General features: G+C 43.4%; 1 protein-coding gene across 8 annotated transcripts in view; it reads right to left on the bottom strand.

Moving 5' to 3' along the window:
• Positions 1–25,375, bottom strand: part of AKAP11 (A-kinase anchoring protein 11) — a 322,839-nt gene that overhangs the window by 211,346 nt on the left and 86,118 nt on the right. For all 8 annotated transcript variants that reach the window (XM_078657281.1, XM_078657285.1, XM_078657284.1 and 5 more), the window contains 2 exons: positions 6,688–6,735; positions 6,034–6,168 (listed from right to left, as the gene is read on the bottom strand). In XM_078657281.1, the coding sequence (XP_078513407.1) occupies positions 6,034–6,168; positions 6,688–6,735 (183 nt within the window). The remainder of the gene's footprint in view (positions 1–6,033; positions 6,169–6,687; positions 6,736–25,375) is intronic.

The raw sequence follows: 25,375 nt of genomic DNA, 5'->3' as shown, positions 1-25,375 counted from the left end.
GAAGCAGAATCTCTAACTTAAATGCACATGAAGAGCTCATGGAAGCATACTTTGCCGACTGCATGGTCATTCAGAGAAAGGCAGAGATCTTTGAGTGCCTAACCGCAAGACATCTGGAGCCAGGAAGTCAAGCTCAGCAATGGAAGACTGGGTGAAAGATCCTTACAGATATTCACAGTAGTATTCCATGCCTAGACAGATGAACTTTGTTGTCCCAATTTCCTGACTTCTGGCACCGCTGACCTCCAAACATTCCTGCGGCGTGCTTATATTTAACCCCCATATGTCTCCAGAGAGGCACAAAGCTATATTTCACAAAAGAGAAAACACTTGCCAAACAGAAGGGTCTTGACTCGTGGAAAAATTGAATTTTTGGACTTATGGAAAGAAACCTTTTATGTCAAAGTGGAGGTGCCTTGTGTTACATGGATTTTTGTCAGCTGTTAACCTTAGAAAAGTGTGATCATTTCAAAACGTTGCATGAAAATAGATATCCTGAAGATATAGCACACATATCCAGTTTTGATGCAGATAAAAACATTATTATTGTTCGACTTAGCTCTCTCTGCAGGATCACAACCAAACTTTTTGCCTTCATACATCCTGTTTTCTGAACCAGTTTTGTTGCCTTTTATGCTGTGCACTTTGTCACTGCTAATCAGTGCTAAAGTGCTTGTGCCTGCTTCTTTAGACATGGTAAAATTGGCTTACTTCCAAATGGAACATTTAATTTACTTGTAAGTCTCAAGTAAAGTGGTATTACAGGTACCCATAGTCTGTAAAGTAAATGCTAATAGTGGGCCAACAGCACTGATTGTACACTCAGGTAGCCCTTTAAACACGTCTCGGGCCTGCCATTGCAGCCAGGGTGTGCAGTTTAAACTGCAATTCTGACTGGCAATATAAACCTTTTGCCAGGCCCACACCTTTCTTTTTAGGGTAGGCCCTAAACAGCCCATAGAGCAGGGTGTAGTGTATTTTAAAAGTTGGACATGTATTTTTAACATTTACATGTCTTGGTGGTGGGAAGCTCTTAAATTTGATTTTCACCACTGCAAGGCCTGCCTCTCCCATAGGATAACATTGGGTTACCTTAAGTGATTATCTTCAATTGGGAGCAGATAGGAAATTCAAGTTCAGTTGTTAAAGAATTGTAATTTAATTGTATTGTTGGATTTTAAGTCACAATTCTGAAAATGTCACTTTTAGAAAGTTGGCATTTTCTTGTCCCAACTATTTGGTACATGCTGCCTGTACCGTGGGTTATATGACTAGGTGCAGCTGGCAGTTGGTCTTTCTGTATTACTCCACAGACAGTGGGACAAATAGGGACTAGGAGTTGGCAGGATAGGCCAACTCTGACTTGGGGGCATAGCCGTCACCTACCACACTTGCAAATCACAAAGACTCTGCTTCATCACACTCACAACGCGTTTCATACAAGTAGCGTGCCCCCAGACAAGTTGGGGCCAGGGGACAGGAAACTGAAGACCCCTCTGTAGTGGGAAGACTCTAGAAGCTTCTCCTATTTCAAAATGGACACCAGGCATTAATATTGGACTTTTTTTTTTTACACACAACCTGGTCCTACTCTACTACAGGCCAGTGTACCAAATACATAATATCTCTTGTTGACAGTTTGTGCAGTTATTCTTAACCTAACACCCACTCGCAGACTTTACAACAAGGTATGCCTGTCTGAGGAGCTACGTGGGCTCCCAGACATAACTCTTCAGTACACATCTGAACTTGTGGAAAACTCAGAAGCAAGAAGGACTGCTGCTCTGCTACCTGAATGTGAAGGAATGAACCTGCATCTTGAATCCAGGACCACCAAAGTGACTCCAAAGGTTAGTGGGCTAGCCTCCTGGTCAGAGCCTCGGGACAGAAAATGCTCCAACCACTGAGCCTGCACCTGGACTCTACATACTGTGAGTCCTACCCAACCCAAGTCCCCCATTTGAAGTGGGCCTGAAGATGCCCTGCTAATCCCAGCTGTGGTCCTAGCAGAACCGACACAGCACAACACATTGCCACGCAGCCTAACATCAGGACTGCTGCTGTGCAACGCAGGACCTCACAGCTCCTCAAAACTGCCACTGTGCAACATACCCCTAATGCAGGACCTTGCATAGCAGCCCATGCATCCTTGATGCAGTACCTTGCATCACAGGCCCACGCAGCTCCTCAGAGCACATCCTCAACGCGGGACCTCACATCTCTCCGCAACAAGGATTTAAGGTTCTCTTTCCAACGGGCCTAACTTGATTCCTGTCTCACGCCCGCACTCCATCGCGGTCATCCTGAACTTGTGACTTTATCCCAGTCCGGCATAATGAGATAATCACATATGGTGCTTTGAAGCACTATATTTACCTAAATCTTTAAAATTGCATATTTCCAATTCTACTGGCTAGATTTTTGTTGTCTTAATGTCAAATAATTTATTAAAATCTCCTCTATTTTTCTAAATTGAAGTGGGATTTTTCTGGTGTTGTGTTTTCACTTTATTTCTGTTCTTCGAGTGCAGTATAAATACTTTACACATAGCCTTTAAGTTAAGCCTCAATGCTTTTGTGCCAAGCTACCAGAGGGTTAAGCACAGGTTAATGTGGGGTTTTCTTGTGTTTCACCTGGACAAGAATTGTGGATGCTGCTAGAGCAGGGTTTAACCACCTTAACCAGTAACCCACTTTCCTACAATTATGCATCAGCATTCTGATTTTATTTCTTTTCACCCACTTGTTTGCCTTCCTCATAACCATAATGGTTAGAAAACCTAGCATGGAACCATTCTTTTTGATTAGCAAGCGTACTGCTTACCTGGTCCAAAGATTTGCACATGTGCATTGAGCTCTATCCTCAGTTGTACACCCACAGATTTCAAGATCACTAACAAGTTTTTATTTTTGGGATTTCTTTTGCCTACAGTCCAAAAAAGGGATGAGACTTTGAAAGGTAATTCAAGCATCTTTTGATGCACATGAAGGGCGAATATGGATGCCCTGACCAGCAAAGGCCATCTTAATAAGACTCTGGCCCTAATTTGGATTCTGGTCGGAAAGCCTCAGACCCACATCCCTGGTTTCAATTCCGACCGTCGTATTACGATTACGGCAGTCTGAATTCAAACAGGCCAGTCAATCCATCTGGCTTTCAGTCGGAACCGCAACATAATTCCTTACAAACGGCAGTTCTGCCGTCGGGATTATGATGTCAGGTTCTGACAGGCTTTAAATTTTGGGCTTTCTGACATGGAAACCCTGTCGGAAAGAGACTTTGGGGGCTCCCCTGCTACCGCCGTGCCACGCGATTTACAGTGGCTCTCATTTCTCTAGGGAGCTTGTACTGCTGCCGGTTTCCGACTGCCGCACTAGCACCCATCGTTAAATGTAAGTCTGCGACCTTACCATGTGCAGTCACATAGTAATTGCGGTTTCGGACCACCGACCCAAGGTCGGTCGGTTTTGAAACCACAGGGATTTCGGTCAAAGGCAACTCTAGCAGTTGCCAGGTCTGCAGCATCCCTCTTAACACCAATTAGGTTATAACATGTTATTATGCCTTCTTTCTCTATTTCCAGAAAATCTTTCTTTCTTTCTCTCTGAAAAAACGTCAGGATTTGTTTGAGTCCCTAAAAGTCCTATCACTATGAAAGTCCGGGGGAGAAGAGCCGGCCGCTTTAACAATACCAGCTGATGTCAATTTAAATTTTGGGTAAGCGGTTACTGGAGAGGTTATAAAATTGGGCAGAAGAACATTCTATTATTTCTGATCAGCAATGTGGATTTAGGACAATGTTAGAATCTGGAACTACTGGTGAGCAAGCACACTAAGGCTAAGAAAGGCTTCCTATTTTTGGCCTTTATGGGCCTTACTATTGCGTTTGACAGTGTTAATCATACTAAATTGTGGCTCATACATTTTTTACTTAGTCACCTTTACTGAAATGCCACCGCTAGGGTCAGCTTTGACCCAGGGGGAATGTACTAGACCTTTTAGGGTAAAGAAGGGAATCGGAGAGGGATGTGTCTTGGCCCCATTTTTATTTACTCTGCATATAAATTGCTTGGAATAAGCTCTCTTGCAATTCACTGTTGGCCTACCTAAGATTGTGTCTCGATTGATACCTGCCTTGCTATATGCAGACAATGTGCTGCTTCTGGCTCGTACTGCAATTGGGCTTCAGTTGCTGCTAGATTCATATGCACTGTATATGGTGGAATTGAACCTCAAAGTTATTTTAAAAAGACCTATGTAATGATTTGGGGGACGCGAACTAATAAAATGAAGCAATTTGTTGCTAAGGATGCTAGATTCTCAATAGTTCCTTTGTTTTCATACTTTGGGGTACTATTTGATAGACAGGGGGAATGGTCCCCTCAAATACGAGTGAAGACCCTACAATTACAGAAGACGGCTACCTCTGTATTCGGATTTGCTACTAAATTAGGGACCAGGTCCATTAAAGAGATGCTCATCATCTGTAATGGGAAAAGAATCTCATCTTCCACTTATAAATGTTGTATCTGGGGCTATGCTGACTCCGATGCATTACAACGGGCTGAAAATGAAATCATTAGAAGACTCTTAGTAGTTGCCCAGGCTGCCCCGGCATTTATTTGTTACAAGGAACTGGGTCTTCCATACATTGAGGACACTGTAAAATTACACCAGTTGCCGTTATGGCGCTCAATTTGGGTGAAAGCTGAACCCACCTTGAACAGGGGTTTAATTGTAAATTGTCTATCACTTGAGTGTTCTTACAAAATACCATGATTAGAATGTATTAGATCGACCTATAAACATTTAGGCTGTATGCAGGGTAATTCGAAAGAAAGCATTCTCTCCACGGTTATGAAATATATATATATATAAACACCAAGCTTAAAGAGAATTTGATAGTCAAGATGACTCTGGTTAGACAAACGTGATAACGTCAAGAGCTCTGTGAAATCCCACGCCTTAATCCCTTTATTTTATGGCTAACAGTTATATCTTTTGTATGCTTTTAGTAGTCATCAATGTTTTACTTTAACTCAATTTTGTATTGGTACGATCAATTTTATGATGGGTAATCCCACACCAGGGATCTGGTTTAAGGATCTCACAGTGTGCCCATGTGACAGACCATCTGCACAAAGCATTTTACATGCTGGGTTTTTTGCAAGTTTTGTAAATGCACAAGAGTTAATTTTTTAAAACAATTTGTACTGCATTTTAAACAACTCTTATATTTACAATGTCTGTAGTCCTTACCCGTTTGTCAAGCTGTGCTCAGATTTGTAAATAGTGCTGGGAGAATTAGGAAATGTTTTTCAAATACACATTCTGTTCACATTTGGTTTTATATTCTTAATGTTTTATTGTATTTTATGCTATCTTTTATGGTAATGAAATATTAACTGAATAAAGATTTTGACCTTTGACAAATGAAAAGCTAGTATTTTAAGAGAATCTGTTTTTTTTTCTACAGCAAATACACATTTATTTGGGGAAAATTAGTTACTACCAAAACAAAAAGCTTGTATTTGACTGACAAGCTGACGTCTGAAGACAAATATTTATTTCCAAAATATATGTTTAAACACAAATACACAGCTATGTTTTTTGCCAAGTTGGGGAGATTAATGCTGAGCCATGTTTCCTTAGTGCCATCTGGCACTTGCAGCTTGTCACTGATATTTCATTACTGATACATGGAGGCATTTCCTATTGTTAAAGCTTTTTTTGGCATTTTTGTTAACCATTCCTAATGCACTGTGGTAGTCAGTACTTGTTATCTTGTCTGGTGGGATCATTAGTATAACAAGGATGATATATATTGAGTGGTTTTCATTGATCAGGAGTAACTCCAATCCCAAAATAGGTTGAGACATTACTGTATAGGTTCCATTTACCGTTTATTGATATTGTGCAAGGACCAGGGTTGCACTTTAAAACATACTTTAAAATTACTTGCTTTTTAGCACTTATTTTTAAAAGATTGCACAAATAACATTATTCAAAAGGAAACAGAACATATTGCTTCACCTGCTGTGTGTGTTCATCAGTTTGTTGTAAGGGCTTCTTTGTATCCTTTAAGAAAATAACTTCTTGATCATTCAGATTGTACAAGTGGAGTGACTTTAGAAGATCCGGGAGTTCCAAAAATACAGCACCCAAATCCTGCGAAAAATCAGATGGACACAAGATCATCTGCACAAACTGACCTTACAACAGAGTTAAGACCAGCAATGATTTCCATAGTAAACGTGTAGGCTGCTGAAAGTTGTGGAGCTCATTGCATATCACTAATTATCATTTGAAAAAAACATATTTCTTTCTTCTTTGATAAATTGTAAAGCTCTCAGCTTTACAGACTGAATTTGGGAAAAAAGTTAATTGGGTATTGTTGGTTTAGTGGTATTCTTTCACCAAAGTTGAGGAGTTGACATTTGTTTAATGACATTAACTTTAAAAGTGGTCCAGATAATCTGTCTTTTAATCAGTCACAAAGAAACACATACAGTAGTCACAGGAATTGTGGTTACAACCCCTCATCCCAATACTGAAATAAAACAACACCTATATAAAATACTGCTTTGAAAACAAATTTTCTTTATGCTGCAGTTACATGTCCTATTCAAAATCATTAAGAGAGAATTCCACTTGGTTTGGTTAAGCACACACCATCAAGCGTTTTACCTGAATATGTGCAGCATTTGAGTCTTGAGCCAAGCTTAGAAAGGTTATCTGTAAAACAAAAAGTGTACATTAGAAGACATGTTGATATGTAATGTAAATGCATATAATATCATTCTATTGCAATTTTGTGTCAACACCAGAGACTCATGTTAAAATATAGCAACTTTTTTATAATATCCTATGCATCGTAGGAAAAGATTACAGAGAATTATCAATCACAATAGATACAAGAGGTAAGTGTTCTGATTGCACAAAGGGAATAACATACGTTCAGCTGATAACCAGCATCTACTCAACACTAAAGAATGATTCACATTTCTTAACATCTCCTTTGAAGACTTACATTACTCCTATATTATTTAAGAGGGTTTCAAATAGTATGCGTCATTTTGTAGTTGACTAGGTTGTACAAAGAATGTTAAAAATGTATCACTGACATTTGTTGATTAGCATGTTAATACTTACATGTATTTGCTATGTGATAATATTAGTTAACTGGTTGTCATAAAGATTGCCACCAAATTCCTCAGTTTTTAAACGTTTTGCGTTTTAGCATAATGGCAAGTTGGCGCCCCTTGGGAAAAGTAGTGGTATTACAAGAAAGCATAGAAAAGACAAGTGAATCACAGCATCCCTCATCTTCTGAGTTCCAGTAAAACAGTGATTCTACTGTTGTTCATAATGGTGAGGTGCCCATTGTGACTGAAGGCCATAATGATTCCTTTGATGCAAATGAATGAATTGCATGCTGGAACAGAAGACACTGCGCAGAGGATAACTCACTACAGTCAAGTCTGAGATACTTTGACAGGGGGGACAGGAGAGGTATTGCTGGAAAGCACCACTAGACACCAAGGATAAAAAGAGCAAAACAAAAATTGATGAATGGGGTAGTGGACTGAAAGCAGTTACAACCCACAGCATTACGGACCTTTATGCCTTCTGGGGTAGTTAGAGAGGACTGTTTAACCCAAATCTGCTCACAAGGGGCAATAGAGGAGGGTAAGAAAGCACTATTATACACTAGGAATTTCAAATTGAATGTCAAGTTGATGAATGGAGTAGGGGGCTGGCTACTCTTGGCATCTACCTGACCCAACTAATCTACCCAAAGTGCCCAACCCCTTTATGCTCCCTTAGCCTTCTGTTGGAGTCAGTGTGCTGCCATTTCTGGAAGCTCTGCTAAACCAGGACCACAGAAACTTGTGGTACGAAAGAAGACGATGCATCATTAATTACATTTGAATGGAGTGGCATGATCAGTTAAGTTATTTTGTGCGCAGGGATTGTCTGTAGGGAAATAAAAAGGCATAAAGGAGATGTGTCTCTGTGGCTGTGCGTGTGCACAGGTTTGTGTGTATGTATGCATGTGTGTGTGTGTGTGTGGGTAATTTCCCATGGAATTTTTCACTCTCTGGAACCTAACACTTGCACGCCACTACTTGTATGCCCTGTTTATCCTATGTTTTTTTTTTGGCATTGTATTCCTAGCTACTGTGATACCTCCGACACACAGTGGGCAGGGTCAAGGTTTCTGATGGGCATAAAGGTTTGTTGCCTACCTCTTACATATAGTGGCAATCTCTTGCATGGTATTATACCAGCAGTGACAGGCTGCATCCTGTGCGGATCTGCCCAGGGTGGGCAGCCCTCCACCACCCCAGCCAACTTGTTAGCCCCTATTCATCTGTTTCAGCATAGCACGCTAGTTGGCGAGCGCAAAAGTGACTCTTGGGGTTTCTACAACATTGTTTCCCCCGGGGGCGGTTTGAGAGCGCCCCCAAACCTACTACCTTGGTTTGTCATCCCAGCCTTGCGGAGAGCGCAGGAAGCCCTGTGAGAGGCATCATAGCTCCTCCCCAACTCTCCAGACATTGCGGGCAGTTTCCGGAGGAGCTACAGCCCATGGCTCTCCCTGTGGCCTTCAGAGGGCCCAGAGTCTGGTTTTTCGGGGCTCAGAGAGGCCTTTCCGCCATTTTTTAGGTTTCTCTCTCCCCCTTTCCCTTACCTGTTACCTCACCACTCTATGCACCTTCCTAAGATGCCCCCCCTCCCAGAATTGGAAATAAACAGAGGACTTAAGTGGATTCATCTAAAATTAAAGGACTATGGCTCTGCTTCCATGTGGATTCAACTGAAATTAAAGAAGGCCTATAGTCCTGCCTCAAGAACATGGATCTCAGAATGGGGCGGCCATCTTTAAATGGCCTTTAGGAATGCCTGATCTCAAAAGGCAGAAGCCATCCTTGAATTTAATCCCTCATTATGCATTTGGAAGCCCGGACTCCATACTACTATCCCGATCCTGTTTTCTACATTTTCCTTGATCTAAATTTGTGCGCAAGCAACCCACATCTTATAAGCTTTTCCATGCTACATTGCAACCACTCCCTTCTATCTGATATTGCCTGAGGTACCGGATCCATCTTGAAATGGTCCAATCTGTGAGACTTCTATTCAAAACCTTCACAAACGACGCCTACCCTTAGGCGGAACTCTAGACTTGTAGCTGTCTGTTTCTCCCATTTATCACATCCACAATCAACCTCATACTCTAAAAGAAACAAGCATTTGCAATGCAATAGGTCTTGCATTAGGAAAGTTTGAGCTATTGGTATTGTAAATGACAAATTTTGTATTTATGTGTTGGTTTTGAAAATAGCTAAATTAATAGCTTTGTCATTTACTATGCCAATAGTTGTAACTTTCGCAAATGTGACACCTATAGCATTTGTAATGCAATATGTGTTGTATTTACGTGACTTCGATGTATTGATATTACAAATAACAATGGCTTATTTTTTTAATGATTAATACTTAAATAAAAGTGATTGTAATTTATAATGGCAATAGCTTAAACTTTTGTAAATAACTTTTGTGAAGATTACGTTCAGAGTATTTTATTGTGACGAAAATCCAAGAACAGAAGTGAAATATTAACATCTTTTTGTGACATTTGTAATAAAGCTTGAAACATTGAGAGAACATATTTGAACCAATTGTTGTTGAATGGTTGCACAGATTGATGCTGTGGTGGTGCTGAGTGACGAGTGATGCTTTGGCGTTCAGTGATGTTGTGTTGCCCCGGAGTGATGCTGTGTTGCCCCGGAGTGATGCTGTGGTGCTGCCGAGTGATGCTGTGGCGGTGCCGAGTGATGCTGTGGCGGTGCCGAGTGATGCTGTGGCGGTGCCGAGTGATGCTGTGGCGGTGCCGAGTGATGCTGTGGCGGTGCCGAGTGATGCTGTGGCGGTGCCGAGTGATGCTGTGGCGGTGCCGAGTGATGCTGTGGCGGTGCCGAGTGATGCTGTGGCGGTGCCGAGTGATGCTGTGGCGGTGCCGAGTGATGCTGTGGTGGTGCCGAGTGATGCTGTGGTGGTGCCGAGTGATGCTGTGGTGGTGCAGAGTGATGCTGTGATGGTGCAGAGTGATGCTGTGGTGGTGCCGAGTGATGCTGTGGTGGTGCCGAGTGATGCTGTGGTGGTGCGATAGATAGGGGGTGTAGAGAGGGGGTGTAGAGAGAGGGGGGTGTAGAGAGAGAGGGGTGTAGAGAGAGAGGGGTGTAGAGAGAGAGGGGTGTAGAGAGATAGAGGGGTGTAGAGAGAGAGGGGTGTAGAGAGAGAGGGGTGTAGAGAGAGGGGTGTAGAGAGAGAGGGGTGTAGAGAGAGAGGGGTGTAGAGAGAGGGGTGTAGAGAGAGGGGTGTAGAGACGGGGTGTAGAGAGGGGGGTGTAGAGAGAGAGTGGTGTAGAGAGAGAGGGGTGTAGAGAGAGGGGTGTAGAGAGAGAGGGGTGTAGAGAGAGAGGGGTGTAGAGAGAGAGGGGTGTAGAGAGAGAGGGGTGTAGAGAGAGAGGGGTGTAGAGAGAGAGAGGGGTGTTGAGAGAGAGGGGTTTAGAGAGAGAGGGGTGTAGAGAGAGAGTGGTGTAGAAAGAGTGGTGTAGAGAGAGTTGTGTAGAGAGAGTGAAGTATGTTTTAACCATCCGCACGGTTCAGGGACGTCTATGATCAATCAAAGGTGAATCGTCCAGTCGGCTTTACTTGCTGAAGTGATAGCCAAAACAAGTGCGCTCAACCACCATAATAACTGTCTTGGCCAGTAAGATGGCTTGGTGGATTAAGAGAGTGCTGCTGAGATGTGTGGTCGGCAGCCCACTGGTAACATATCAGCATCCTAGTAGTGCCAACTTAACCTCATATCATTGCGAGGTCAACAAAATGATAATGGGAACGTCTGCTGTTTCCAGCACCATGACACAGCAACACCAGTGTCAACAAGGGCTATCTAAAACATGATTTCTGATGATTTTATGTTACTGCTGAGGACAAAATGCACTTCTAAAAGTTCCTCTAATACTTTTTCCATGGTACCAGCTGGTCTGCTCGGATGCTCATATTTACCTCAGAGGTTCTCTTTCTGGGCTAGTAAAACCACCTTGTGTGGGCTTTACGTTTTCTTTAGCTGTCCAGACACCGGAAAGCACATAGGTACTGATGCCAACCACAGCACGAACAATAAGGACCCCCCCACCCCCTCCCAATCGATTGCTGACTCTAAAAGCTGTGCATTTGTGATTATACTTGCTCCAGTGCGATACAGAAACCATTAAAAAAAACAGTGCAGATTCAGGTGCGGTAAACTTGCAGGTTTCCCAAAGGGTCATTTTAGTGCTGCACGTGACGTTCTAACTAAAGCCGCGAGGCACTTTCATGGCGCCAGAATGACCAGTCAGGAACGGCTGTTATTTTGTAGTCGAGTAAGATGCCTTCTTCAAAAGGCACAGAAGCACAACTGAGTGCTGGGTTTAACGACATTTAGACGTGTTTACAGAGAAAGGCACGTCCGCTTGAGGACGAGCCTGTCATCAGGTGTTACCGGAGGCGCTAAGCTGGCTCGCCATCTGGAAAGGAGGCCGCCTAATAAGGGCAGCGTCACACACCCCTCGAGCCTGTCATAAGAGCAGGGGACGTGATTTATGGCCTTGGTAGTAAACTTGCTGTTCAATTATCGCTTGCTTCTGGGATCTTACACCACTCTGCAGCACGCGCCAGCCACGAACCAATCAGCGATTGGGAACCAGAACTCGCGTCTGTGTTTCACTGATGCACAGGGCACCAGGCCCCTGAGGCGTACAGGAGACAAAGCAAACAGAGCACATTGTGAATGGCCTTTCTGTCCTGTTTGCCCCTCCTTCAGAAAAAAAGACAAAGAAGTGAGTCTGAGACCGCCGCCACTCAATGCTTCAACGCACCTATGCTTCTGCACTCCTGAGCCTGAGTCCAAGGGAGGTGACAGTGCCAACGGGGTCCCCGGACCCACATGAGCTAAGCCCATGCTTGGGTTTGCCCAAACTGGACTTCCAGTCGCCATCTGCAGCCCCCTTCCAAGTTCGAGAGACCCCTGAACCGGAATCCACCCCAAAAGACACCACTGCAACCAAGCTTAACAGCCCAAGAAGAAGTGGACCAAAGAACGATGATGGATTCAACCCAGATCTGTGACTGGGGGTGAGTGTCTGAAAAGTTTCAGCGATCCGTCCATCATTTGCTTGTGTTTGCTTTGTTCATCCTAAGTTGGCAGGGTATGCCCAGACGTGGGTCCCTTGCTCACTTTGCCACTGGATTCAAGCTACCCTGGCTGATGAGGGGTGTTACCCCGAAACCGGTCCCAGAATGGTTGTTGGCAGTTCGGGCTGGACTGGTCCCATGAGGCACAGGGTCAAGACTGATTTGCATATAGCTGGGTCTGAACTGAGGTGGCGAAGTGAGCTAAAGAACGATGATGGATTCAATCCAGATCTGTGACTGAGGGTGAGTGTCGGAAAAGTTTCGGCACTCCGTCCATCATCTCCTTGTGTTTGCTGTGGACCAAAGGTGTGCTAGTGTGCCAGAGGATCTTAAGGGTGGAGTCTCCCTGTGAGTTGCCCCAGACTGGTCCCTCCGTCCACGCTTGCAGCCTCTTTGTAACCGGACCCTTCTCCCATTGAAGTGAATGGGACACCGGACGCCGTGACACACCTCTACACCCGGACGACCCAGAGCTACCGGATGGGACCTGTTGGAGTGCCGTGGACCTTGCCCCATACTCACCTTAAGTCCCACAGTCCCATAGGTCACTGACAAGTGCCCCAATGCAATAGATGTTCTTTTGCCATAGGATAAAATTACCGATCCCAAAAATGCAGTGTCCACTTCTGAAAACTGTGAAAATTAATAACTCAAAAAGTACTTAACCGATTCCAACGATCTTGGTATCTAAATTTATATAAAAGTATGTGTTAGTTATATAAATTGGTGTCAGATTATTATTGGGTGTGTGTCTCACTTATTGCCTTTGTGGGTGTTATAAGTGCTTAGCGCCACCCTCTAATATACCTAACTGCTTGTCCACACTACCACAAAAGAGAGCATTTGGGGTGTTATTTGTTCCTCTGTAATTTCTTTGGGCTTTGCCTGGATTCTTTGCACAATATACCTCCTTTTGGTGGGCAGTATAAAGAGCCTGCTTCCTACAGATCTTTAATAAAAAATGGATGGATTGGGGTAGCTACTTGAGAACCTTTTTGTCTACTGCACTAAAGAGATGGGGGCAGATATGTTAGCCTCTGCACCCGGTTACCATTGGGAGCTTTTCGGAAAGTTTATTTTTATTTTTTTCTGAACTGCACAGTTTATTTTGCTGCTTGAAACTTATTATTGTCTGCCACTGAAATTACTGGGCTTCTACACCTTTATTAGACTGTACATTCAGAAATATACAGGCACTTTTTCTGTTTGGGAGAACTGAAGATTTGAAATGGAAGAAATATTTCAATTTATTGAAAGTGTTCTAAGTTTCAATTTCTTGCTGGCTATTTCTGAGAGGATTTCTTAAGGTAAAACATATTTAATATGTACCAACAGTAGCTTGTCAGTGCATTTTTTAAAAAAAGGGCAATCTTCTCTCTGCAATCCTCCACCTGCCGCCCTATACAAAACAAAATAATTTGTGAAAGCTACCTCCTATGAAGACCATGTCATCACACCTCACAACCTTAAAACCATCACCGAAACAGCTCTTACACCATTACTGAATATCAATTTACCTTTCCTACTAGACACAATTTGGAGTGGGCCTGAAAAAATGAAAAGCAGAGCATTTGAGATGACACCCATCCCTGGGCCCTGTTCCCAACTGGAACTAGGCACAAGGGCGTGCTGAAGGTGACCGGCTCCTCCTTGGCCCATAGCCATATTTGGGCCATGGAGGAACAGGTCAGTCAAGCACATCCTGTTCCCCATTTCAAAGCAGGGTGCAGAAGCAGGCAGACATCTTCGGGACTGATATCTGATTGAGATACGTATGACATCACTAGAAGCCTGACACTATGAGGGAGATAAATGCCCCTGCATAAAGCTGCACAGAGGCAAAATTCTAATTTTGAATATATATATATATATATATATATATATATATATATATATATATATATATATATATATATATATATATATATATATATATATATATATCCAAGCTCCTAAGTATCCAAGGGATTTACTCCATAAAGATAGTAGCACTCACAGGGGGTAGTTCCATCAATGATTTATTTCGGGAACTGCACAGCAACGACGCGTTTCGCCATAGGGCTTCATCAAATTGTGCTAAGAGCCGCGGCGCCTGTCTGCCTATAAAGACGTCATACATTACATCAAAAGCAAGAAAGGACTATCTTACACATCTACAGAAGGCTGCCATCTTAACATGAAGTGACGACAATTCGGGTGTTCAATACCCAGATAATTGGCACATCCATATAGAGATTGTACATATATACATATATACATAAACGATTTAAATAAATCTAATGTGCATAAGGCCCCTGATGGGCTGAGATAGTCCTTATCTTCGCATATGATACAAATACGCCCATTATGAGTTGGTCTTAGGCAGAATCATTATATCAAAACCATTTATCTCGCCCTGTATGGGCTGAATCAAAACACATGTTTAAAGAAAAAATAATATCTTAAAAGATCGAAATTTCATGTGTACAAATATCAATCTTATGTTACAATTATCTTGCTTTTGATGTAATGTATGACATCTTTATAGGCAGACAGGCGCCGCGGCTCTTTGCACAATTTGATGAAGCCCTATGGCGAAACGAGTCGTTGCTGTGCAGTTCCCGAAATAAATCATTGATGGAACTACCCCCTGTGAGTGCTACTATCTTTATGGAGTAAATCCCTTGGATACTTAGGAGCTTGGACATTACAACGGGCACACCCCCGTTTTGTGTGCACCCGCGTGCATCTGGCTGGTGTTTGGAAGATATATATATATATATATATATATATATATAACTGCACTCGTCCAAAACGAACCAGCACTCCCCAATGTCTCAGGGCACCACCGATCCTGCATAAACGAAAGCTGACCCAGCCATAAGGTGGGAAAAAAAGTTTTTATTAAAAATTCGATGCATCGCCACCCGCATAACGTTTCGGCCTACTCAGAGGCCTTGGTCACATGACGCTAGGGATGGGACAGGCTGATTTAAAGTGCTAGTGCATGCTTGCATAGACACATGATTGGTTCAGCACAAGTGCCTGGTAATGGAAATGGAAGACATGTTCAAATTATACGATGGATATGTCAGTATTGTTTTACAAAGTTGAAACATTTTGTTAGTAAAAACTAATTATTACATATGTACAACAAGTAGACATGGATTGTCAAAAAAAAAGAAAAATTCCAATCAACATATATAGACATTATCACATCATATGAATACAAATGGGGGTGTATAAAAACAGGGAGAAAAAAAAAAAAAACACTTGGGGTCTCTTTCCCCTCTCCATGATATCACAATCTGGCGTAATTTTTAGGGTAGACACATTGTTCAATTATCCCAGTTTTACACCATACAATATCTACACACCCGTATTCATGATGAATATAACATTAATATTACCCAAGTGGGTTAATATCACATATCTTGAGTAATTATGTCGTCCAGATCACTTGTGACATACATTTAATGATAGTAATCACAGTTACACAAATGTAGATGTGTCAAATGCAGAAAAAACATATAATAAAAGGTGTCGTGAGCAGTGATGACAAAAAATAATTGCTGAAAGTTAAGAAGATCCCTCCCTAGATGGATAATGGGAGTGGGTTGGATTGATAATCATAAATCATTTTCTAGTAGGGGAAAGCTAACGAAGCAGTTCTGTTTCAGGTTGTTTTAAAGCAAGCAATCTCAAAGTTCTGATAATACTTGTGAACCCAATGTCAGAGTATTGTTTTTAACTGATAAAGAACATACTAGATGGAACTAACTGGAAATCACAGGTGAGTGTGAAAATCAACACTGGTGTTTAAGCCAAGAGGTGTCTTAGTGTCAAGATCCAGAATATACTGTGTTTCTAGAGCTCTCAAAATAGCTTCACGATTTCCACCTCTGCGAAGTGGTGAGACTGAGTCAATCGCAAAGTATTTGAGTAAGTGACTTTGTTTATCGTGATGCTCCTTGAAATGCCGAGCCACCGGATAGGTGGGGTCCTCAGTGTTGATGGCCCTGATGTGCTGGAGTATCCTCTTGTGCACCTGCAACTTCGTGCTACCGAAATATCGCAGGGCACAGGGACACTCCAGCACATACACTGTATACTCGGTTTTGCATGTCAATTGCTTGGTAATCAAGCGTGGAACATCCGAAAAAGGTGTTAAATACTTAGTCACATTAACACCATGTTTGCAGGCTTTGCAAACCGAGCATCTTTTGAAACCATCGATTGCTTTGTACCAGGGTATAGATGTAACAACCTCAGGACTGGATTTGACTAACGCTTCACCAAGTGAATAAGACTTTCTATAGGAAATGTCAGGTCTTCCTGGCATGAGGTGACCAATCACTGGATCGGAACTAATCAGATTCCAGTTTTTGGTGACAATTTTCCTAAGAGCCTGAAACTGGCGATTAAAAGTTAATACCAATCTCACCGGTTGGTTGGCGCTGTCAGTTTCTATGTTAGTGGTTTCCTGGGTTGCAAAGCTTTCTCTCTGGACATGGCATTAACTTTGGGGATAGCTGAATCTATTAGACCCGGAGAATAACCCCTGGCTAAGAAACGGGCCTTGCTTTCTCGTTGCACCAGTGTGCACTGATCTTCCATGCTACAAATGCGTCGGATGCGCAGCATTTCCCCATAGGGAATGCTGCGGATTAAATGTGCCGGGTGGTTACTCTTGGCATGTAGCAACGTGTTGCCCGAAGTAGGCTTTCGAAACAAAGTGGTGTGTAATTTGTTGTCAGAAATTACAATTTTGACATCCAAAAAATCAATACAAGTTTGGCTCATATTGTGGGTGAACTCCAAGTTATATACATTGTTATTGAGCTGTGCAATGAAGTCGATTGCGCCCTGTTTGGTGCCCCGCCATATCAGAAAAATATCATCAATGTAACGATACCAATGGGCCACAGATTCAGCCATGATCAGAGCGTGTATGCCCATGAGGACCTGCCTCTCCCAGTAGCCCATATGCAAACAGGCATAACTGGGAGAAAAGCAGGCCCCCATGGCAACACCCCTAATCTGCTGAAAGAATTGATTGTTAAATGAAAAATAGTTGTTATTCAAACAGAATGAAATCCTAGCAATCAACATTTTGTTGTGTTCCACAAATTGCACAGATCTATTGCCCAAAAAACATTGTACAGCTCTTAGTACATCAAGGTGTCTTATGCTGGTGTATAAAGATGATACATCAAGCGTGATTAACCAGTAATCAGGCTTCCATTCCACAGTCTCATGTTTTCTCAACAAGTCACTTGAATCCTGCACAAACGAAGGTAAGGCGGAAACAAAGTCTTGTAAAAAAAAGTCAATGTACTTAGTGACATTCTCCATGAGACCATCCCTGGCGGAAATGATGGGTCTTCCCGGGGGTTTGTTAGCATCTTTGTGCACTTTTGGGATTAAATATAGCACTGGCATCACTGGAAAATCTTTTTTCAAAAACTTGAATTCATCCAAGCTTAAGAGGCCGGTACTCTTCCACCCCAGCAACAGGCTATTGAGAGTGTTGTGTGCAGGTTTAATCTCGGAAAGATCACAACGCTTTTAGCAGGAAACATCATTCAGTTGTACATATGCTTCCTCTAAGTACAACGTTCGTGGCCAGAGAACAACATTGCCGCCTTTGTCGGCCTGGCGCACAATGACGGAATTGTTAGTCTGGATTTTATTGACCAAGTTGTAATATTTAGTGTTGTGAGTTCTTTCTTGATACTTGGACCGAAGAGTGGAAACGTGTAAGCGTTTGATCCCATCTATAGCAAGGTCATGAAAAATGTCTAAATTATCATGAAGGGTTGATGGAGAAAACGTGGACTTAGGTTTGAATTTGGTCGGACATGGCGCATTATAGACTACAGCCACATCTTGTGTCCCAGACAACGCCCCTTCTTCACCTAGTGAGGTCAGATCTTGAAGTAATTTTGCATCTTTGGCGATGGGGCCCGAAGTGGATGGACCTCCGCAAGTCACACGAGATTTTACCAATTGCTGATGTGTCAAAAAGTGTTTTTTGAGCTTGAGTTTGCGGATGTATTTAAAAAGCTCGATTCTAGTTCTTGAGTAACTGAAATTATTCGCTGGACAATATGTCAAACCTAATGACAGAATTTCAATGTCAGATGGGCTGAGCACAGTGGGAGTTAGATTGATAACTGCTGGTCCCTCCACCGTACCTTGATCCTCCATCTCAATTACTTTGACTTGTTCCAGCGTTTCTTTGAGTGGAACTTTTTCTTTTTTGGTTGGTCGACCTCGTCGATATATATATCAATCAATAAAAACTGAAGAGAAAAGATTTGTCTCATAGGGCACAGAAAAATGGATCCAACAGGAACACGTGAGGCAGCGCCCTATATTGCTCTATGTCCCACACCTGGAGGGGAGACAGACGTTGTACAGGAGGTGCTCAGCACCTCTTGGAGGCACTATTGCTACGCCTGCAGATCCAGTGGGCAACCCGGGGTGATAAATAATGTGTAAAATCTGCGGGAAGAAGTATTCCTTAAAATCTTACTCCACGACAGACACTAGTGAGTAAGGGCTCTCTCTATAAACTATTTATTTGTTCTTTTTCATTTACAGCTTTCAACCCTCATGTAAGAGAAGTGGCTTACAGTGTGGAGATTGGACTAAAACCCATTCCTTGCATGAAAGGGAAACAAACCCCTAAAGAAAGGGGAAAAAACGTGGAAGTGGTACTGAAACCCCTTCCATCCCTTAAGAAAGGGATATAGGCTTTGCAACAAAACAAGAATCAGACTACCCTCCTGTAAAGGACGATGCTCCCACCCAACATATGGAAAAATGGGCTTATGAAAGATACAAAGCCAGAGCCAAAGCCAGATTAAAGTGAGAAACAACAAGCTGGCATACACTTAAAACATGTCAGTTTAAACAAATAAATATTACTCTTAAATAGAGCATACTAAGCACACTATATAAACGTGCACCTGAAAGATAGACTTTTTATTAAAAACATTTGTGGCAAAAAGACTAACAATTGCCACAAACGTATACACTTTCAAGACCTTCGTGGAATGAACATTAAAACCACCCCAGATACTGTAACATTACCAATTTTTTAACTGTACAGTCTATGAACCATAAGTCTTGGGAGCTACCCACAGTAACCGGATGCCCCAAACACTCTGTGTAGCAACAAGCAATGGGGTCCTCACCGTGCACTAGAGCTTCAAATGTGCAGCACCGTAATGAACAGAACAAGACTCTTGCACCAAGTGTCTCCAGAAGGAAAATTGGCGGCTGCACCACGACTGTAAATGTGGTAATGTTACAGTGTCTGGGGTGGTTTCGATGTTCTTTCCATCCTCGTTGCCAAAAACATGTAGTAAAGTAGTCCACGCTGGTAAGATGTGTATTAAGTAGGTTTATTGAAGAAGATAACATGTAGAGTGAATCCAGTACAGCAGCCCCACCAGGAGCAGCCTGCTAGCTGCTCAGCCCATCCACCAACTGTCACCACTCACACCAGTCACCCAAGCATTCCACTCATGGCCCTCACACCAACATTCAACACAGAACACTCACACTGGCTGAGCAGCTAGGAACCAGGGAACAGTATAACACAACATGAAGATACTACAATCCGCTACTGCAAATATAACATGATAGGACTGGGCTAAAGCCGGAGAACTGCAGAGAATGCTACCTGAGCTTAAGGATGGAGAAGAAATCATACACCTAAAAAGATAAACAAGCATTTACAGTGCAACGGTCTCGCCTTTGTAAAAGTTAGAGCTATTGGCATTGTAAATGACAAATTTTGTATTTATGTGTTAGTTTTGAAAACAGATAAATAAATGGAATTGTCATTTACAATGCCAATAGCTTAATCTCTCACAAATGCGAGACCTATTGCATTTGCACACACACACACAGCCACACACACAGAGCCACACAGACAGAGACACACACACACACACAGAGCCACCCACACAGAGTCATTCACATAGAGCCACCCACACACACAGGGCCACCTACACAGAGCCACCCTCATGCACACAGAGCCACCTACACTGAGCCATCTTGACAGGTTATTTTTATTTATTTTACTTTCTTTTCTGCCTTGACTAAATGCAACTCTACTCCCCTGTTCCTTATTCCTCCTCTCTATTTTTCTGCTTTGATGGTATCTACCCACTTCTTCTCTCTCTCCCCCTTCGTTAGTTATCGCACTATCGTCATACTGCTTTCTATACTCCACTCTTTATCTACTCTCTCTGAACCATTTGCCATACTCTGTCTCATTTGACATTTTTTACTGTTGATGCTGTACATTGTAAAGTGCTCCATTTGTAGTATGTCTCCTTTACATTGTCTGTTTTTCATGTTTAGTTCGCACTAGGTGTATCGATATGCTCCATCTTCCTTATGTATGCATATGCTGTATCGCCATTTAGACCTCCACTTACCTATCTTGTTCCAGCTTGCTACCTTCGACTTGACATCCCCCTTTTATGTTAAGCCCTATCTTAACCATATATGCTATTTCTTCCATTTATACCTTATATATATGCTGACTCCATGCACTTTGAGGTACACCATCTGCCTTGTGTAATCCATTTTTTATTGTTTGCTTATTTTGTTTTGCCCGCACCTGATGTTTTGTTGTGCTATATCTATCCCATTTATGATTATTTCGCCATTTATACGTTCGCTTGCTATTGATTTTGCTTTAAACATGCTATCACCTAATTGATTACCTTCAGCCTCTCCCCACACTCATCCATATCTCTGAGTTTGAATTTCCCTATTTTGTCCACTGGTTACACCTCATCTCTGTATCATTTCCGCTTTTTACAGTTTGGACCTGAACCTAATATTTCCCTCCCACTAAAAGTCGTCCAAACAGTCTTTGCTTCACCCCTCCCCCCGCACTCTATCCACTCTCTCTCCCTACTCTCCCCAACATGCCTCCTCTCACATTTCCCCCTTCTAACTCATCCTCTCCCATATCGAAACTAGGCCCCAATTTCTGGTCCATCATATACCCTCCTCATCTCTCCAAACACGGAAAAAAAACTTTAAACATAAGCTCCTATGTCTACACCATGAAATCCTCTTTGCGGATCACCAAAATAGACTCAACTCCTCCGTTGTCACCAATCTCATCTTCTTCTCCAAACGCCCATCGAAGTGGAAAAGTCTTTTCCTACGACACCTCCCCATCACTGTCACCCGCAAAATTCCTTATGGTCTCATACTATCTACCACCCCATCTGCCTCCTTCTTGGGCGAAGTGGACATCTCCATCTTCAACTCTGGAAACATCCTCATTCAAGCATCTGAAAATCACCTCCTCATTTTTGAACATCACTTTAATACTCTATCCCAACTCCTCTCACAGCACTCTAATCCCCCCCTCTCACCCTCTCATCCTCCGGTCTCTTCACCTATCCTCTCTTCCCCCACTCTCACGTCTCTTCTCTCTGACACACCCCAACTACGGGAGCACTCACGAACCACGGTTCCTCTCTCCCTCCAACTGCCTCTCCACAACCCACCCTCTACCCCCCATCTCCGACCTATATATCCCGCCGCCACCGATTTCCCCAACCCTCAACTCCACCGCTACACCCCCTTCTACCTTCACAATATCGCCGGATCACCAACCTCTACTGCCTACCACAACCTCCAACTACTCCACCATCTCTAACTCCCGTGTTAATCGTCTCCCTAGCCTTTAACGTTAATTCATCCCCCATATCCCCTGCGCACATCGACTTGTCCACCCCCATCTCGATTATCCTAAACAACTTATTGTCCCTGCCCCGATCTCTCCTCACTCCATTAGCCCACTCGCCTCTATTGCCTTATCGCCCACAATCTCCCATTGCTCCTCACTCTCTGATGCACTCTCTCCCCTCCCACCTCGCCAAATGACCCACGCCTCCCCCTTGTTTTCTCGCACACCTCCCACTCTGACCTCCCCTCTCTCCCTCCACCGACCTCTCAATTATCCCACATATCCCTTAATTTCCCGGGTACTCCAGCCCCTACTGTCTCCTCGCCACTTCCCCCATCCATCACGAATTCCCCTCCCACATCAACCACCATTGCCCCACTTCCCTCCAACACTGATCACGCCACTCTCCTTACCTCTAACTCCCTCCCCCCTCCAGGCTATCCCCCCTTCCGCTCATTAATCTCTTTCCCCCAAATTATGCTAACTCCCCTATCCTCCCAAATATTATTGATCCTCTTCACTCCACTCTTCTCACTCAATCACTCCTTAATGTTGAACTTCTCCTGACTTCTCTTGTCATTGATCTCACCTCTCTCAGAACTGATGTCTCACTCCTCATTAAAGCCCACCCCTCTACCCATGATCTCACATCTGTCCCTGCGCTAATCTCTATCCCCCTCTCATCACACACCGACTCCTCTACTCCTAATCCCCCCCAAGAATTGCCCTCCTTGCACTGATACGGTTACCTACTCCAACTCGTCCCCTTGCGATAACCCCTACACCAGCACTCCACCTCCCCCTACCCACCCTCTTAACCCCAAAACACCTTCCACACCCACTAAACTCAGCAAAATATCGACCGTGCCTTCAGTGCTAACACTTCCCACCCTCTACCTCTTGACACTTGCCCTCCATCCATTCAATTTGACACCCTTAATAGCTCTTTGACATCTCCCCAAGAATCCCACCCTTTTACTCCCCCTAGCCTTCAGTCCACTATCCCTGTTCTCCAGGGTACCAGCAGACTACCCCTTATTCCTACATCACCCAGACTCCCACAACAACTAATACTTGTACCCCCCTGTCACTCATCTCAATTACCCGACCCCACGCCCTTGTCATGCATGCTGATTAACTGCCGATCGGCCTCCTGCCACGCAACTGAGATTGCGGAAACTATTCTCAGTGAAAACATAGATATAGCATCCCTTACTGAAATCTGGTTAAACCCACATTCCACTCCTATTCTAGATCTACTGATTCCCCCTGGTTATCTCATCATTAGAAAAGATAGAATTGAACAAATGGGATGGGGCCTTGCCATTATCTTCAGAGATAACCTTAATATCTTGCTTGTACAACTGCAAGACCCATCCACTTTTGAATACCTCTGCACAGATATCCATACCCCAGGCTTCCATACCATTAGGCTTCATACTATCTATCACTCTCCTGGAAACTCTATCTCCTTTACTGAAGAGATGTCCGACCTTATTACGCTAGCATCACTATCCCACTGTAAAAATGTCTTTCTAGGAGACTTCAACATCCACTGGAATAAAAATGACGACCCTGCGGTCTCCCGGTTTAACGATATCATGGACGTTACCGAACTGATCCAACTTTGCCAATCCCCAACTCACAACAAAGGTGCCACCCTTGATGCTATCCTGACTAACAAGGATCTCGCCTCCCTCTCTAAGATCCTTCCAGTAGACTGGTCTGACCATCACCTTATCCTCTTCAACTTAAATGGCTCCATTATACACCCGACCCCTACAGGCATTTTACCTTTGAAACCTACCCGTAAACTTCACCTCATTCCCCCAGGCGAATTGGAATCAACCATTAAATCTCGCTTACTTCTCCCCCTCTCTCACATAGCACCGACGACCTTACTGAACACTACAACAATTCGATTCGTGATGCCCTTGATCAAATTGCCCCTATAAAATACAAACAAGAAAAAAACATCCCACCAAAATCCAACTCGGACCTTAACATGGAAAGACGAGCTCTCAGGCACTCAGAACGTGCCTGGAGGAATCATCCCACCACTGACAATTTGGTGCTTCTGAGAAATGCTAGAGCACAATACAAAAAACACATCTTCAATGAAAAAGCTTCCTATCTTCGCACGCAGCTAGACCATGCCAGAAACCGCCCCAGAGAACTCTTTAACATTGTTAAAAAACAAACCTCCTCTGGCCCACCGAAACTACTAGCCACTATTGAAAGATGTGAAGAAATAGCAAGCTTCTTCTCCAACAAAGTCAACGCAATTGAACTTTCCTTTGCCGCCCCCCCTTTCACCTCAACCTCCCCTCAAACTCCACCTCCTCCCTAACTCGCATAGCACTAGCTCGCTCTCTTCTCCCCCGTCTCAAGACATCCTCCAACCACACTCTATACCCCTCCTCCCAGGCCCCGCTCTCATACACCACCAAACTAAAAACAATGCCTCCTGGAGCAAATTCTCCCCTGAATCCAAAACAACTATCGTCAATTGCATCTCTAAACTCAAACCGTCCTCTCACCCTAAAGACCCTCTCCCCTCTCACCTGGTACAAGAATTCAAACACATCATTGCCCCGCTCTGGACCACCATCATCAACTACTCTCTCTCCACTGGCTGTGTTCCGGCCTCTCTTCAATTAGGTCAAATCTCCCCCATCCTCAAAAACTCCTCCGCCGACCCCAATGACCTCAACAACCTACGCCCCATCTCTAACCTTCCCTTCCTCTCTAAAGTCCTGGAAAAATGTGTCCTCTCCCAACTTGACAACCATATTATCTCTTTCAATCTCCTTGACATGTTCCAATCAGGCTTCAGAAAAGGATGTAGCACTGAAACAGCCATGCTCAACATTACTGACGATATTCACCTATCTCTTGACAGAGGTGAATCCTCTCTGCTAATCCTCCTGGACCTTTCGGCAGCTTTCGATACTGTACACCACTCTACCCTCCTCAACACCCTGAAAATTCAATTTGGTTTTGAGAGCACCGTACTCGAATGGTTCTCCTCGTTCCTTCAAAACAGATCCCAACAAATTAAGCTCAGTCAATTCCTCTCCAAACCCCAACCGGTCTCACTTGGAGTCCCTCAAGGCTCTATCCTCTCCCCAACACTATCCAACCTATTCATGGAACCATTAACCCTCATTCTCAAACAAGCCAAAGTATCCTATCACCTCTACGCCGATGACACCCAACTTTACTACAAGATCAAATCCCACAATAACATCCTCCACCTCAACGACACACTGAATAAAGTTCAAGCCTGGTTCCACCTCAATCATCTTAAACTGAACCCTAAAAAAAACTGAAATCATCCTATTCAGTCCCAAGAACAACTCTCTTCCTATTTAACTCTGGATCAATGACATCACAGCTCTTAACTGCCCCCTCTCCA

Source organism: Lissotriton helveticus, chromosome 8, assembly GCF_964261635.1.
Source record: "Lissotriton helveticus chromosome 8, aLisHel1.1, whole genome shotgun sequence".
Classification (NCBI taxonomy): Eukaryota; Metazoa; Chordata; class Amphibia; order Caudata; family Salamandridae; genus Lissotriton; species Lissotriton helveticus.
The sequence above is the reverse complement of the archived record's forward strand: the minus strand, read 5'-3'. Positions and strand labels throughout refer to the sequence as shown.